This window comes from Pollicipes pollicipes, unplaced genomic scaffold (genome assembly GCF_011947565.3).
Source record: "Pollicipes pollicipes isolate AB1234 unplaced genomic scaffold, Ppol_2.1 Scaffold_4881;HRSCAF=5763_pilon_pilon_pilon, whole genome shotgun sequence".
NCBI lineage: Eukaryota > Metazoa > Arthropoda > Thecostraca > Pollicipedomorpha > Pollicipedidae > Pollicipes > Pollicipes pollicipes.
In genome coordinates, this window is record NW_023596576.1 from 45,067,039 (window position 1) to 45,084,188 (window position 17,150).

General features: G+C 50.3%; 2 protein-coding genes across 3 annotated transcripts in view; both read left to right on the forward strand.

The window, feature by feature from the left end:
* The window catches only part of LOC119101842 (protein Mpv17), a 62,708-nt gene extending 51,525 nt beyond the window's left edge, over positions 1-11,183 (forward strand). For both annotated transcript variants that reach the window (XM_037225266.1, XM_037225267.1), the window contains exon 5: positions 9,768-11,183. In XM_037225266.1, coding sequence (XP_037081161.1) covers positions 9,768-9,917 — 150 coding nt within the window. In that variant the 3' untranslated portion in view covers positions 9,918-11,183. The remainder of the gene's footprint in view (positions 1-9,767) is intronic.
* LOC119100455 (tight junction protein ZO-1) overlaps positions 1-17,150 on the forward strand; it is a gene marked incomplete in the record, with an annotated part of 177,534 nt that overhangs the window by 98,582 nt on the left and 61,802 nt on the right.

Below are 17,150 nucleotides of genomic sequence, written 5' to 3' on the forward strand. Positions count from 1 at the left end.
GCGTAAACTCAGGGCGATAAAAACCGAGTTGGGCTTGTGGCCGTCATGCTCTCGCAGTATGCGGTGAGAAGAAGTAGCTTTATGCAGGTTGCGTATTGGGCATACGTATGCCACCCATGGCCATCTGTTGCATGGAGCCGACAGACCCCTATGCCAGCGGTGTGGTGCCGTTCTCGCTGTCCACCATGTCATTGTATCATGTCTATGCCTCATCGAAGAACGACGACGTCACTTTGGTCCGCAGGCTTCGCCCCTGACGATTAGCGATGTGCTCGGGGACAGCTCATCCTTTCTTGATTCCAAACAACTCTTTTCGTCCTTTAAAGATATTGATTTTCAAGTCATTTTCACACCATGCTTATTAAGTAAAAGCAACGTTATGGGCGTAAAATGACCATTGCAGTCGGCGCGCCCGAAAACACCAATAAACAACAAAAAAAAAACCGCCCTGGGAACTTTGGTGTGGATAAGGGCGATGATAACCAAGGCGATGAGCATCCTCAGAGTTGTCAGCAGGCTATTTTACGGCGCAGATCGGAAAATTCCTGTATGCAGGGCTCTGATTGGCTCAAAACTGGAGCCCGGGTGCCAGGCGTTCGACTCAGCTAACCAAGCGCACGCTGAACACAGCACACCATGACTGCGCTCGCACTGCGACGGAAGCGTTCCGAAGCAGTGCCACCGTCAGTCTCCTGGCTGAGGCGAACGAGCCACCGCTGGAGCTCAGACGCGAGATGCCTAGTTCGCGCGACGCTCTGAAAGTTGCACAGTCTCCAACTCACCCAGCCATCAGAGCCTTTTCTCGACACACCTGATTCCGCTGTTTGCCATGGGCGGAACCAGCACTTCTAAGCCCATGCGTGTGCGAGTTCACCTAAGCCCACAGGACGTGAGTATCACGACACAGGACGTTGCCGTACCTTGCGTGGCAGTGTGCCCACCTTGGGAGATCATGATGCCTGCATGTGACCGATACCTGTGTGCGTCGGGCAAACGGTACATGACCTCTGCTGAGGTGCAGGCCGAGTTTGCGTTCGGCTTACGCGCTGAGTACTTAACGCATGGATGGACGTTTACGCACAGACAGTGCCAAGGCGGGAAAAGGCACGAGATGTGGTATCATTTGTAGCGACTGGGGAAGGGTTGTACACTGCCTCAATAATGCTCAATTTTTTGGCCGATCTTTATGCAATAGGAGAAGCTTTGGAACACCGAGGGAAACACACAGAAGAGCACCGAGGGAAACTATTTTTCATCGCATCAAGCTCCTTAAACGGCATTTTAGCCATCAAACACCTAAAAACGGAGCATGCCCTAGTGAGTGAAATCCTACGGCAGATGGTGGTTCTCAACTGGGTCAAAATCATGTGGTCTTTGTTTGGGTGCCAAACACGTCGGGCTGGTTGGTAATGAGAATGCTGATACTTCTACCAGGAAGGGTGCGAGTAGCCCACGACCTAATTCCGCTCGCGCACCATACACTGATTGAAAACAGCTGCTCTCCGCCCGTCTGAAGGAAAGATGGCGGCAGTCTTGGCATGAGGGGAGCGCGACACCCATGACAGCGCGAGAAATAGGTTACGGGCGGTAAATGACAGAATAGGTGACTGGCTATCCTCTTACCGCAATAGCAGGAAGGAGAAGGTCAGCCTTTGTCGCGTCCGTGTCGGCCATACCCACGGAACGCACGGCTTTCTTCCGTCCGGAGGTCAAGCGCCAGCGTGTTCCAGATGCGATTCCCCACTGTCAGTTTCCAGTGTACTCGTGCTGTGTCGTCTCCCGCAAGCTGGGCGTCACCGTTACTGCGGCCCCTACGCATGGCGTAGACCGTCCCTGCGCTCCTTCGTTGATAGGAAACCGATCTTTGACACGAGGATCGTTTTAAATATCTTGAGGCGTGTAGGTTTTAAGATAATCTACTTGCCTATTTTAATGCCCCGCGACTGTGTGGGACTCCGACTTTGCTGCGCCTAACTCAGGTTTGGCGAGCTAGAGCGCTCAGTGCACTGTGCGCACGCATCGATAACGTGGAGGCCGCCTGACCAAGGAATGAGCGTTAAGTGACCGCTGCCGTCGACACGCATAGCTCGCTGGGGCCGCGACCAATGCACATGCTGGTGCCGGCATTGTTCCTGCTTGGAAAATGGGCTCTTAGGCCCACACTGGCACGGAGCCGACTGTAAGTCTCAGGTAGTGGATGACCGGCGTAAAGGCCCTTGTCAACTCAGGACTCCCTGATCAGCGCGCAGTGCCCTCAGTCTGGCATTGGAGTGCCCGTCCTTGTGGGTCCAGACCCCTGAATACGACCCGCGGCCGGCCTTTCGGGCCATCATATCGGGCCCTTAATCGTAGGCGCCGAGGGACTCTTTGGGCTCCTCGGAACAAAATGGGGAAATGGGGGGAGGGGGGGCACGTGGTCTTTCTGTCCCCACTCTGCCTGCACCACTGCACACGGAGTCAGCCACCTCGATGTTCATACGGTGTGCAAGAGCGATCCAATTATGAGAAATGTTTTTTTTTTCATTTCCCGACCCCGTCAACACGAAACGCCGCATCAACGGGCAGCAGTTGGCTCTCAACCAGCCTAACGCATCGAATTGAAGCACGGATCACGAAACGCGTTTTGTGATACGTAACGCAGACGTTTTGGGCAGTCTACTAGCTATGGGGGACAAAAGACCGGGAATCAAATAACTTAAGAAAAGGGCCGTAACCGAGGACGCAAATGCAAGTAAAAATGTATTATCACGGAACAAGATAAAAGCGAGAGAAAAGGGGCAAAACGCGCGGTTGTAACGATAGTCTGGTGTATCTCACACGCGGACATTAACAAGCTACCTTGCAGTGAGTTAACACGCGCTCGGGTGGGGGTCAAATTGACACCCCGAAGGCTTTTCCAGAATGGTTTCCGAAAGACGCCGCGTAACCGCGCCAAATTTTGCATAGCTGTAAACAATTGAATTTCGGATCGTTTAACATCAAAAATTTAGATGTCCCTTGTAAGGTCGTTGACCTATGGCAGGTCAAAGTCGGGCCATGGTTTCAGCGAACGCAATTTCTAGGGAATCCTTCAATCTGATCCAACAACGGAGTGTTATACGAAGCCATACATCTCAGAGACGCTTTCTTAGGCAGCACAACAGTTGAATGAGTAAATTACATTGACCTAAGGTCAGGTATGAAGGTCACACCAAAATCAAAACCAACCTGTCTTGTTGCTCTTGGGCTTGCTGCATGGGGCAGTTTCTGGTGGTCATTTGATTTTGGAGGTGAGAATAGGTCATTGACCTAAAATGACCCTGGTCGACATTTTGTTTAAGGAACATACTACCTAGCGTTATCTTTGTCGCTTAGCCAAATGCAAAACTCAGAGCAATCTTGTATGATTTTGGTCACCTTGACTTTCAAAAGGTCAAACAAGGTCACTGACCTTGGAAGAGAATGTGGCTTTCTGCTTAAAAACGGTTATCTAGGTTCTGGGGTCACTTCCAAGGAGAGCAACCTGGAATTTGACCTTGTTTGACCTTTTGTGATCCGAAGGTCATGACCCAGGAACCTGAGACTTTGACGTAAATGAGTTCACGTACAGGTCAACGTACCCTGTAAATTTGGTGTCTCTAGCTTTCTTAGTTCGCGAGGTCTCGGGGGGGGGGGTCAAATTGACCCTCCCCTACCCGAGCGAAGGATATCTAGCCGGCCACCCGGGCGCGTGTTGAAGTACTAAAAGTGAGTCAGCCCATCGGCCACAGTGGCTGTATGACACAGTGGCTCTGACGCGACCAGTCTGGCAACAACTCTTGCGTCATATAAAGGTTAGACGCCTTAATCAAACGTTGACGCATTGAGGAAAATATTTACTATATCTTGAAATTTTGCTACCTAGAACATTCTTTTCAAGGTGGCCATGGAATACCTTCCCCGAAATACTCTCCCGCTTTCGCGCGCGTATAGCTCAGAAATTCGAGGGGTTTAGGTCTCAAGAAGGGCTGGGTTATCAAGTGCCCCAAAACATCTTCAAGATAGGTGTTTGGGTAGATTATGTGGAATACTCCATATGAAAGCATATCAATAGTTACAAGTCATCTTTTTCTCCATATTTGAGGCCTGCCTCATTGCCTCCAGTTGTGGAACATTCCTTTTTATATGATTATGTCGAGTTTGGGACACGAGCAGGGTATGTACTCAGTGGAAGGCCGCAGCCCCTCTCATGTTTGTCTCCGCCTTAACTTTGAGGAGGAAGTAGGCCACATTGGGGAGAGCACAATCTTACGCTTAATTTTAAAGGAAAGGTTTAGCTTTTTCGCCTCAATCTCCACGCTTATCTTGCGAGACTATGCCCTGGATACAAGTGCTCGTGAAAAGGCCTGTACCAGCTCGCAGGACCTTTTCACGTTAGCCATGGCGGCCGTTCTTGCATTTCAAACTTACTGTGGCTGTGCTGACAGGATAACCACGGTGCAAATCACAGATAATGATCAAAATTAAATGCAAAAATGCGATTATCAAGAGGGATTATGTCATGCAGGCCGTCTTTGCATAAAGGCATCGTGAGGCAACGAAACTTGGCGACCTGGACACCAAAAACAAAAAGAACGGAAAACATTCGTCGATAGTGGCGCAACCAATGCACTGATGGAAGATCAGCGTCGGGACGGCGCGCCCGCGGGATAAGCCATTATGAGATCCGCTGAGCTAATATGACGAGCCCGCGGCGACGCTCATATGAGTTGGGATGAGCTTCGGCTCACGGCAATCTTGCTGTCAACGTTTCTGGATATTCGATGCGAAAGTGCCTTGCAATATAGGATGTGAGGGCAGCGTGCGCAACAGCTGAGAAAGTGTCTTACCAAGGAATTCCTGTCCTGAATGTTCCCTTTTATTCACTCGACCACTCACAACCATTCGCAGTCGCCGTTCTCTCAGTGTAGTGACAAGGCGGCCGTGAACCACGTGGTTTCGTGTCCGCGGCCTGCCAATGCTTCACGTACACTATTCCGCCCATCGGCCTTGTGTTTGGCCGTCAGGTCGGCGTGCTAGGTGAGTTGGGCGGAGTTGAGCGCGCCTATTGTGTTGCGGCCGAAACTTATCGGTGTACTTGGGACTTGGCGGGAAAGTTCCTGGAAAAAAATGATGATGCTGAATAAATCCGGAGAGTGGGTTGCATCTTAGGGCGTTCGGAATCTAGACGGGACTAGGCCTGGCATTCTCACATTGACGTCACTCTGGGGACGCCCCGGGGCATTTGGGTGTTGAAGACTTTCACAGTACGCATTTTAAAACAATCATTTTGGAGTGTCCTTAAGCCGTTCCTACCCATAGTTCGTCTCCCAGCCATACCCTGGGTCAAAACATCTAACTGGTCAAATATTCCATAGCCAAACCGTATCCCCGCACCATACTTTGCATCCAACGCGGGCGGCTTTAATCAACGTTGGGGGCGGTTTTCACCCAAACTTTCACGGACCCTTTCGGACCAGCGGACGGTCAGGTCGACGGAAGGGAAGTATTCGAGTGTACGACCACTGAGATGGCGGCGACGGTTGCATTCAGTGTTAAGGGAGGCACTAGCAATTTTCCTGGGCGGGTGCGTTGGGAAGCCGGGTGCAATGTGACTTCGCATGTCGACAATAGCAATGCCTGAGTCACTTGTGAGCATATCCATGAGCTCGGAGATGAAATTTTCCAACAAAAGCGAACAGCGCAAATGCCAATGCCAAATGCCATGCCATTATCCTTTTTTTAGATTTTTAGAAGGTTACAACCGGGCAGACCCAAAGCAGGTTAAAGACGACAACCGGCGTTCTGCACCCCTTTTAGCAAGAAATTGGTGTGCTACATGCTTAGATGTATGGGTTTTCAGCAGGGGCAGCAGGATATTCTTTCATAAAGTTTTGATGATTTATGTCCAGTCAATGCCCATGACAGTAGCATAAGATTTCCAGGAAGTTTAAAGATCATCCCCAGCTGTAACCTTCTCAACCCTCCCCTCCCCCCTTTCATGCCCCTTGCCTTCAGAAGGCCAGAAATGAAGAAAATTGGACAAAAGGATATTGCAAATGTGCAGGTTGTGTATAATGTCGACAGCCTTAGTACTGTTGGGCCTGATAGAATTGCCTTGATGTATCAAAAATTGCTGGTTGAACACTTCACGGTAAAAATTAAGGTGCTGAAGTTAAGTCTTGTGTCGTATTTCGTGGATATCTCCCGGTTAGCTAACACAGACTTGATTGATTTGTGGTGTGTAGAGCAGGGTGCCATCTTTCAACGTGAAAAAATGAGAGGAAAATGACAGTGCTAGTTGGCAAGCAGCGCCACTGATTCCACAGAATCTAACGGGGTTTAGGGGCAGGGTGGTCGATCCATGTATTATGCAGTACTGACAGCTACAGCAGGTCATTTTCCAACAGAAAAGGGGTTGCCTGGGTGAAGGACAGCAACAACATTAATTGGTAACATTTTGGATTTCCAAACAGTTCCTTGCCACGACATAATGCCACTTTACGGGTGCCTTTACAGTGCCATTTGAATGCTGATTGCATGTAAATAAATACTATGGCATCACTTGAATAGGCAGTGGAACCATAGGGTACCTAACCTGTCAGCGTACCTGGAAGGCAAGTGAGGCCGCTAGAGGCCAAAGTCTTCTGGGACCAAATAGGTCCAACTCATCACCAAAATAACACTGGGCCTGGAGGCCTCAGAAGCCCTTGCCTAAATACGAAAGTGCAACCTTTGATACATTAAAGAAGGACGTGAAAGAGAAGCATACTGATTAGCCCCTCCCCCATACAGCTAATATTGGCTACACCACTGGTAATCATCAAATGCTAAGATGTGTTAATGAGGTAGCCCGAATGGCGTTTTTGTCTCTTATAACATGTTCTTACTACAATGTCCTTAAACATATCAGGCGCCACGAACTAAGTTAGAGGAGTAAATGGAACTATGTCAACGCTATAAGCATATCAGACACCGCGAACCATGTCAGAGAAATAAATGAACGATGTCTATGATGCCAGACTGGAATATGCGAAGGGTGGAACCATATCAGATCAAATCGCATTTGCAAGCATGTTAAACTTCCTTCATGGACCTTCCATTACAAGTTTGAAGGTAACAGTGGTTCAGGGTCTAACAATTATAGTTGTTGTTCGCCTGTTAGCTACTTTAAGATACAATGTAGGGCACATGATTATACAAACATCAGGATATAGTGGGAAATTTGCGTACGAGTGTACGCAGGTGTCCAACGCGATTGATGAGCAATCAGCGACGTAAAACGCCTAATATTCTACTCTGCATGCTGCCAGCAAATCCGGTGAAGTTTTGTTATGTTGCCGGAGCACCACAACTGTCATATTGCCAGATTGAGTCACATTTCTTGACCTTGTTATAGTATTATTATAGCCTTGTTATAGGACCTCGGCAGATCTCGTGGTTATTTAACTCGAAGATGGCTGTTGATTGGCCGACCCCTGTAGATGAAATAACTTCCTCTTAGGCCAAAATTTAGCCTTTGCCGCGCGCATCTAACCTAGGGCTGTCTAACCCGGACAGCCACGCCAGTTTTCTGGAAAAAAGTGCTCGAGTCAGATCTGCTGTTCAAAGCGGCTGTTTTTTTCTTTTTTGCTGGAATTATTCCAGTGGAGGGGCTGCTTCTCTATCAGCTCGTATGGAGCGTATTGTTTGAAGAACAATTCACCTTGGTTCTTTTCATCGGCGCCCAGAATATTTGATTAGCAGGCCCCGTGACTAACTTGTTTTTTCAGATATTGTGGGAAGACTTGTAATGTGATTTGATTATAGTTGAAGTTGAAATGTAATTGAAATGATTTGCTTGTATTATTAGTTGGATGATTCACTTGCACTTATAGCGCCATGTAACGTGCATTTCATCCTTAATTTGATTTAATTGATTTGCTTATATTATGAGTTGGATGATTCAGTTGCACTTATTGCGCCCTGTGAACAATGACTGATCGTGGGCATTCATTGCAGGTGACCTCCAAAAGTAGTGCCCTCGCTAACGGGAGTATTCCAGGCTTCAGGGCAGTCAGAATGGGATCAAACTCGATTAAGCACAGTCCATTGGCAGCTCTTGTCAATAATGGCTAGAATGCTGTATTGGAAAGATCGAAAAGCGCCTCGCCAGTGCCCCCCGCTGCACAGAACGGCACACTCTTACCAGTCTCGTTCTCTCAACATCCACGCTTGAATATTCTGTCCCGGGACGGGGGGGGGGGGGGAGGGGGGACCGTGCCGCGTCGTTCTGCATCGGTATTTGGCAAGTTGGCATAAATGATCAGATGATGTTTCCAGTAATCGCTATTTCTCGTATCAAGTAGTAGCAAGCTAGAGGCCCTCAGGAGCGGTGGCCATGAGGGCCTCCTGTTTGCAGAAGCACGATTTCGCTCCTCGAACAGCGTTGTTGGTCAGGAGGCAGGTGCATACAGCGCGATCTCGGTCACGGGCGGTGTGGTACGCGCTGGGCATGACAGCCATCGACCCAGGCGAGCTTTGTCGCTTTGCGTCACAGCTGATGAGTTTTGTTTGGAATGTGCCCCGGGGAAATGTCCCCCCGGCTAATAGTACTCAAGCTGAGGCAGAGCAGGCAAGGCGGAAAGTGTTGGACGCAATTGTGTTGCCGTGGTGAGGAATGGCCCTATTAGCAAGCAGCTACAGCGGGGGGCGTCCACCATAATTTTAATTTATTCACCAGGGACCAGTACTATAAGAAACAATTTCATAACTGACGATATGTTTACGCTTTCTCCGGTTCAGTGGCGCTATCACGAGACACCATCTCACTGTTATTTTATCGAGTTGGATTGAGAGCCTTTTCAGCTTGTATGGTGGTGATTAAAGGAAGCTGTCCCGGTCGTTACACAGCGAGTACTGACGTAAACGTGGCCCACGCCCGGAGGCGTCAAGCCCCATGGGACCCATGCGGTAGAGGTTCAGAGGTGTAATCGCCGCTGGTCGTGGTGCCGACGAGAAGTCGGCTGAGTGCGTGACCCGATTTGATGGGCGTATTGGTTGTTTTACTGCCCGCTGCAGCCGGGGGAGCGGGAGTTTGAGCGCGCGCGCTGCGCACCACGTACGTAGTTCCCGAAAAGTTTTCGTCCCCAGTAACCTGATAAGCTATGGTGTGCCATTTGGACAGGAGCCCGGCGCAGCGCTGCCTCAATGATTGTTTGGTCTGAGAAGCCACGTCCATTTGAGCAACGAATAATAGCCAATGGCCGCGTTGTGCTCCAATTGAAACGTGCCCCAGACACCAAGGGGCTTTGTGAGTTCTTTTTTCATAAAATGTTGTCATTTCAGTGATCGGTTGATCGGGGGTGCGTGAAATGAAAGCCTGATCCCTGCGTGGCACTGGCTTCCGGGGATTGCATGCTGCGTGAAATCTGCCGTTCGCATTCTTAGAACACGCTGGCTATTTGAGCCTCACATTTTACACTCTTCTTTTGACCTGACAAATCTGGTGCTCAGGATCGTGACCGGACTCCGGGTGGATTGAGAATCCGGAACTGGCGGCGTCTCTCAAAAACAGTAACACTAGCTGGCCACTTGGACCCCGAGCAGTACCCATTAAAACCGTTTAAACAGATTAACTTTGAACTGGCAGCCTTTAGATCTTCGCCTTAATACCAGGAACGGTGTAAATGATGGCTGATAGTCTTCACGAAGGTGCAAAGGTGTGTCTTTGAACAAACGCAGTGCTTGAACTGCGCGCATGGCGCTAACTGCGAGCCTTCCGTCCCCAGCTGTGGCCGGCTGTGCAGCTCGTCAACTTCTACTGTGTGCCGCTGCACCACCAGGTGCTGTTCGTGCAGACGATAGCCATCTTCTGGAACACGTACCTGGCCTGGAAGGCCAACAGCAGCGAGGTGAAGGCGGTCGAGCCGCTCACGTAGTGTCGGGCGCGTGCGGCGACGCCCGCTGCTCCCGCGGCCCCCGTGAACGGCCCGTGACCCGGGCTTGGGTCAGGACGCCGAGCCGTCGCTGCGTTAGTGGAAGACCGGGTACCTCAAGGATGGAGGACGGTGGCTCGTGTGTGCGGGTGGTGTAACGTGAGTCTGGATATGTCGGACGCGACACACTGACGTCACACCGTCACGATGGGAAAGGGTGTAGCACAGATTGTGAGCGCATGCAGGCATGGTGCGTAATAGGGGGCCTATAGCGATGGGTTATATTGAGTGATTGATAACTGCATCTAGGTATGTTAGATGCGTTCTAGCTCGCAATGTTGCCGTGGGATCCCGATCGCCACCAGCTTTCGCCGATACCGTACTTCAATCGGCGATCAGGGAGGGGCACAACATGATCGTCACACGCTGCTTCCGTACGGGCTGCTCGTCCATGTGCATTAGTCGTTTTATGTGTGGCGTCGGCCGAACCGGGTCACATTCATTGCCTGAGGCGCTCCGAACGTTCCCGGAAGGCGGCAGGCCGCAATCAGGGCGAGGATCAGCCACCGGGAAGTGCAGATCCGGCTTCGTTGGAAGCGTCGCATATGTGTGTGTATGTGTGAGGGAGAGCTCTTCGGGCTGTACAGGGTCTCGCCGTTCAGACCCAGCGCCACATCTCAGAGGCTTCAGCGCAATCCCGTCCTGCCCAGACATCGCCGTGTTGAGAGCCGTCGTCGCCATCCTGTTCGGGGGTTCGGTGCTCTGGCCGGACAGCAGCGGGGCACCGGACCGCGGAAATACACGATCTCCGGCGGCTGCGCCCGAATGCTCATTGAATGCCTCCAGGGAATTGGAGGCCGTCTGCGCAAGGCCAGCAGGAAGTAATCCACATGCGGCGGTGAATGTTGTCGCCAGACTATGCGAATATTACGCATTTGGTGACACTAATCAAATGAATACTCTACATCGCGTGCAGCGCAGCCCCTGCCGCGAAACCTGACTGGAAATGCGGGGTGCGAGAAACCATACGCGGGCGATGTCAAGAATTGAAGCCCCGAGGGAAATGCGTGCTCCCCGGGGCCTATATGTACGCAATCGAACGATCCCGGGATTCGCGTGATTGTTTGATACGTAGACGCTGCGTCTTGGTTCGGCGCTGGTAGGATTTTTATAGGTCCAGGTTACCGATGTCCGTAACTTGGCCTGGAGCCCGTTTCAGGCTTCGTAAATAGGTCGCGAAATGCTATTCGTTCGTGTCGGGATTGTCATCATTTGGAAATAAAATTTGTCCAGACATTTGTTTATCTACAGAATTTTATAAAGGGGTTGCTTTCTCGTTAAGGATTTTCGGTCTCCTGCAGTCTGCCCGTTGAGCGGTTCTCGGGATACCATTGGAGCAAACGTTTTGACCTGTGTAAGCATTAATGATTTATTATATTAACACCTTTTTGGCGAAAGGGCTTTTAATTAGCCTAGTTCTAACACACATTGTATCTGAATAGTTTTACGTTAAATTAAATGTTAAACCTTAAATTATGGATGATCAAATTAGTCACTATTAGACCGGAGTCACCTCATGCCACACGCCCCTGGTTACGAAATTGTCGCTTATGTCGGTGTTGATGTTGAAATGCTGGTCATTATGGAACTGAAGTTATTTCCATTCAGCTTGCGGGTACAAGTTATGAAGACTGTGCTGCAACTTAAGCACCGTGGTGACTGCATACTCAGTAGGAATGCGGGAAAAAAAGACTCAAGCCAAAAATGTCGGCACTTTTATGACGATTAGAATCATAAACTGTATCTGAAATACATCTTTAATTTTCGCGGAGCACCATGAATTTTTTGAAACATGTGCGGTCACTAACGTGTCAAATTGGCGTCGAAATGACATTTTGTCGTGAATCGATGCAGTCACTCAGCCTAATTCCTACCCAAACGACGTTTTGCCCCACGAACCGCGTAACATGCAGAATGTGATGCTAAAATCAATTATTAAACCCATATGCGTTAGTGTAAGGTCTCCGTCGCACCGACGGGTATCCACAACGCAACGACGTGTCGGGCACTGTATTGCCCAGCGCAGCGATGCCGGTACAATCACCTGGAATCGAGGCCAGGATGTCATTGGTGCGGGCGTGACCTTGACATTGCGCGCAGCGCTACAGCACCACTCAACCAACCGCTCACCTGCGTGAAGCGCGACATCGTTCGTACGACCGCGCCAACGCGGAGAACTCGAAACACTGTTACAAGTCGCGACACAACAACCTTCTGTAATACGGATGCACCTTGCGTTGGTCACAAGCGGAACAACGTGAAAACACACTATCTACTCATAAGAACAATCCTTGGTACTGAGCATGGCAGCGATCACAAAACACAAGCCTGGCAGATGCGGGCCACAACGCTAAACAGACCCTTGGTTAATGCGTGAGCCAACTCGCAGCGATCCCCAATCTATGAACCATAACGGTCCGGACCACGGGCAACACGTCCGTCCCGCGTGCGAGGCAACGGAGTGGAGGGAACCACGGACATCACGTCCACCGCCTGTGATTTCCGCCTCACAGGATGAGGTGGGCGCGCACCGACCTTAGCCACCGGGGTCGGATGCCGCTCGGTCTACTGCTCGTCATTACACGGTCCTCGGCTTCAGCCGATTGTGGTGGGTAACCAATCTTCTTCCACGTAAGGCAACCTGACTCGGCAGCCCAAGTCACCTACTTCAGCGAAAACCACGGCCGGCTTCTAGGAACGCACAAACTTATGGAGCTTACTTGTGGCTGGCACCTTATTAAAAAGGATACTGCATCCCCTGGCGAATGCTGGAACAAGTTCAGTTACCGGTCGTGCGACTAGCGGTTTGCAGCAGTGACTCGTTCGGCCCCCCCCCCCTCCCCCCAAGGAGAAACCGTACGCTTTTTTGCATGTCACGGCGCAGTCCGTCAACGTGACCCGTCAGAGAAGTGCCGCTCGCACGGACCGCCGCGACGACTCCCAGGCCAGCCTCCGCTGGGAGACGCGGGTCGCGTCCCATCGTGGGTCTGTACGGGCTGAAGCCCCGCTGTGTCATGAGTCTGGGATCTGCACCGCAGCAAGACGATAGGCGCGTGGCGATCCCTGTCATGATGATCATATTCCAAACATCGGGCCAACATGTCCAAAACCATACGATTCACTCGTTCCCAGCTTCCGTTCCCCGCGGGCCACCCCCGGGTTGCCTGTCTTTTCTCAGGTCCTTGCAAATGATACATCTCCCGGAAAACCGATTCGCAAAAGCTGACGTTTTGGTCGGAGTGGAATGACGTAGGTACCCCAGATCGAGCCATGAGGTCATTGACAAACTTGATCTCCACCTTTGTCGCCTCTTGGGTCTTAAAGGGATAGACTTCCACCCACTTCGCTAATTGGTCGGCTACACATGGTCCTCAGCTTCAGTCAGACAAATAAGAGATGTTTATGACATCTTTATGTCTCTGAAAGGCGCGTGAAAAGATTTATCGCTACTTTTTCTAGCGGTGCCCTCGCCCTGAGGCTTCTTAGAGACGCATGCGGTCTCGGAGTAGGAGAATGTTTCGTTCACGGCGCTCACATTCCTTGCGGAATTTTTCTACACCCTGCCCTAGACCACCAGCCACCAGGGTCTTGCAAGCACCACCTGCACCAGTTTACAAGCGCTTAAGGACCCACCCGTGGGACCTGAGTGTAACGATTCCAGCACAGCTTTAACGAGCGCTCGGGCATCACAACTTCAAGCCGTTCTAAACCATCCACTCCAGTTTGACGATGCGACGGAGGACACCTTTGGCCATTCCCATCCAATCAAACTAGTACCGGAACTCTCTGTGTCTCTGAGATGACATACACGAAGGTGAAGGTTACCCAGCGTCTCGATCCACAGAGCCAAAGGTCTCTAAGGGTCACGAAAACTCATTGGCCATTGCAGGCTGCTGTGGTCAGTTCTCAACAGAAACTCTCGGTTGAGCAGACAATGTACAAAATGCATGACAAAGCTTACGGCTGCCAGCGGCTCCTTCCTTGTTGCTGAGTAATTTATCGGACCTCTGCTAAGGAAAAGCTGGCGTGCGCAATGACCCGCCCGCCACCATCCTTTGCCTGTTGGAGACAAGCTCGCACCCCTCGGTCGGAAGCGCACTGTCTTGGCTTGGCAGCCCAGAGTGCGGCCGGGCCGGAGTCGACGAGACCTCCTCCGCCGAAAGCACCTTACTCTCCGATGGCAAAAACACTTTCAAATAATTTTTTTGCCTAGAATGCACTTGACATCACCAATGTGAGAAAACACAGGCACACGCATTATGCGAATGAAGTGCCTTAAGCCCGTGTCAACTAGTGCCGTGCACATGCAGGCTCATAGCAGTTTTAGACACGGACTCAGCACGCATCGTGGTGGGTTCCATTGACTTTTCAGGCAGTTAGAAAATTTCATGTGAGATAAGGGGCTAGACGAACCTGTATCGACGAGACCCCACCACGAAATGCCACTTACTGATCCCTTAACATGCGCAAGCTAGATACCCTTCGCTTAGGTGGGGGTCAATTTGAGCCCCCTGAGATCTCGGGAACTGAGAAAGCTAGAGGCACCAAATTTTCAGGGTGTCTTGACCTGTACGTGAACTCACTTGGATACAATTTTGAGCTCACTGGGCCATGACTTTCAGGTCAAATAAGGTCAAGCAAGGTAAAATTCCAAGTTGGTCTCCGAAGTGCCCCAGAACCTAGGTAACTGTTTCTAAGCAAAAGGCCAAAAGCTCATTTGAGGTCAGTGACGTTTTTTGACCTTTTGAAGGTCATGGTGACCAAAATTATACAAAACTGCTTTGGGTTTTGCATTTGAATAGGTGACCAAGATTACGCCAGGCAGTATGTTTCTAAAACACAATGTCGACCCGGGTCATCCTAGGTCAGTGATCTTTTCTGACCTCTAAGAAGTCCGTGGAAGCTGTATAATGGGGTTCTTGCTGTCAATGAATTCGAAATGAGCACCACAAACTATCCCATACGGCAAGCCCTAGAGTACTAAATCAGGTTGGTTGTGACCTTGGTCTGACCTTCATACCTGACCTTATGTTAACCTAATTTGCTTATTCAATTTTTGTGGTGCCTAAGAAAGCATCTCAGAGAAGTATGGCTTCGTCAAACACTGCGTTATTGTTTCAGATTGGACGATTCCCTAGAAATTGCTTTCGCTGAAACCATGGCCTGACTTTGACCTGCCATAGGCCAGCGATCTTACAAGGTACATCTAAACGTTTTATGTCAATCGATCCACTATTCAATTGTCTATAGCTATGCAAATTTGGCGCGGCTACGCCGCGCCGTTCGAAAATCACTCTGGAAAAACCTTCGGGGGGGGGGGGACAATTTGACCCCCACCCGAGTGCGTGTTAACCAATAATCCAGAATGTTAAGGAGATACTCGAAGAAGTAATCACACGCGGGATCCCCCTCATCTCGTTTCTCGGGTTTGTTGCTCGACACGCAGGGCAAATGTGAACCACTTTTGAACCATTGATGAACCACTTATGACAGATCGCATCACGATGGCGGTAGGTGACATGAGCCTGGCCCAGCTGGCTTCAAGAGAAGCACTGCCTCCCACCATATGGTGACGTTACACCTTGTGGCTGCTAGACTGCACCATGTTGCAGTCCGGTCTGCTGCTGCTTAAGCCGGGACAGCCTGTTCAAAATCTGCCGCAGCAAAACGGTATTGAAATCCTGACCAGGATTTCTAGCTGGCACAGCATTCCGTACAGCCGCCTCATGCCGCGACTGCAGGAGGCCAGCTGGCAGTATCCTGCGAGCCTTGGCTGCCATCATCATAAGAGCATATGCTCTCGCTAACAAGTATATGGCAGTGTTGCACAGGTAGCGCCTTCAAGAGGTAATGGTAGAATATCTCTTTGCGTGATCCTTGATCAGAAGGGATTGCGTTCTGAACCAGGTGGTTCCGCTGAAACAAGTGCATTTCAATACTGATGGATGGCTCACAACGAAATTTAGGAGCTGCACATGGTCCGCGATGGGACCTTTGTCCGTAAAATATCCCTGCAACACAATCAAAGCACTAGAGAGTGTTTGGCGTTGGCTACCAGGAAAAAAGTTACATGTAATTTTGGCTGCACCAACTAAAAACAACGGGAAAAGCAACTGCTGTTCATCAGACCAATTCTGAGCTGCTGAAGACAAACGGAAATGACGCACAAACGACAATAACGACAGACCAGCTCCACTGAGTTGTGATATTTGACGGTTAAATGGAGTCATGTTGCAAACAGGTGCAGTATCTGCCGATACTCAGTTATTTTTGCACTCAGTGTCTAGCTCACAGTCACATCAGTCATCAATTATCACTATGGACGGCGTCAAGGATCTTCTTGAAGAAGTTCACGCTTCACAGTCTCCCGGTGGCGTGAGCGACCGTCGGCAGCAGGTTCGTACAGATCACTACACGAGCGGTCTGAAAGTGATCGTGGTCAGGGTCAGGGTCCGTCTCCGGCACCGGCGCGGCTGTTGATGCCGACGACACCAAATACCATCACTGTCTTTCTTAAATCCTTGAGAAAGAAGCACATTACAGAGGCAGGCCAGTGGTCAGAGAGGTTCCAGTCCCCGTGGCTGCCGTAACGCTCCTGAACAACGCGCTAACAGGGACGCCATGCTGTCCTGCCCGCCAACCAGCCAGTCAGAGGATGGCATTCGGTGGTCAGCTGGCCCACAACGGCCACGTCAAAACCAAATCAAATTACGGCTAGCTTGAAATCGTTCAGCGTGGCAAAGAAAACTATCTTCACTGGCACGTAACAAAATGTGCGGTACCCACGGGTGTTAATTTGTATTCTGCTGGTTGGTTCGCTAGCTCCCCCCCCCCCCCCCCCCCCCCAATGTCTAATCTTCCCCCAACTGCAAGTTTGGCCCCAGGCGCTCTGGGCCCGAATGCAAGCAGGATATCACAAATAAGAGCTCGAAATTGTATGGAATTTAAAGAGGCCTTTACCCATTGATGCACAGGCCAAACGACCAAAGAAAACCAAAACTGCGATATCCTGTCCAGTTAAGTGCACCTGACCGAGGTAGTCAAACTTTTCAAGCTCTACGTTCTGTTACCTCAGTTTACCCTGCTTCGTTCCCTTGCGTGGTGTATGCTTTTAACTACACGATTTATATCTCCACTTGACTTTGGTCTAGTTTTATGCTGTTGTGTTTTTGTAAT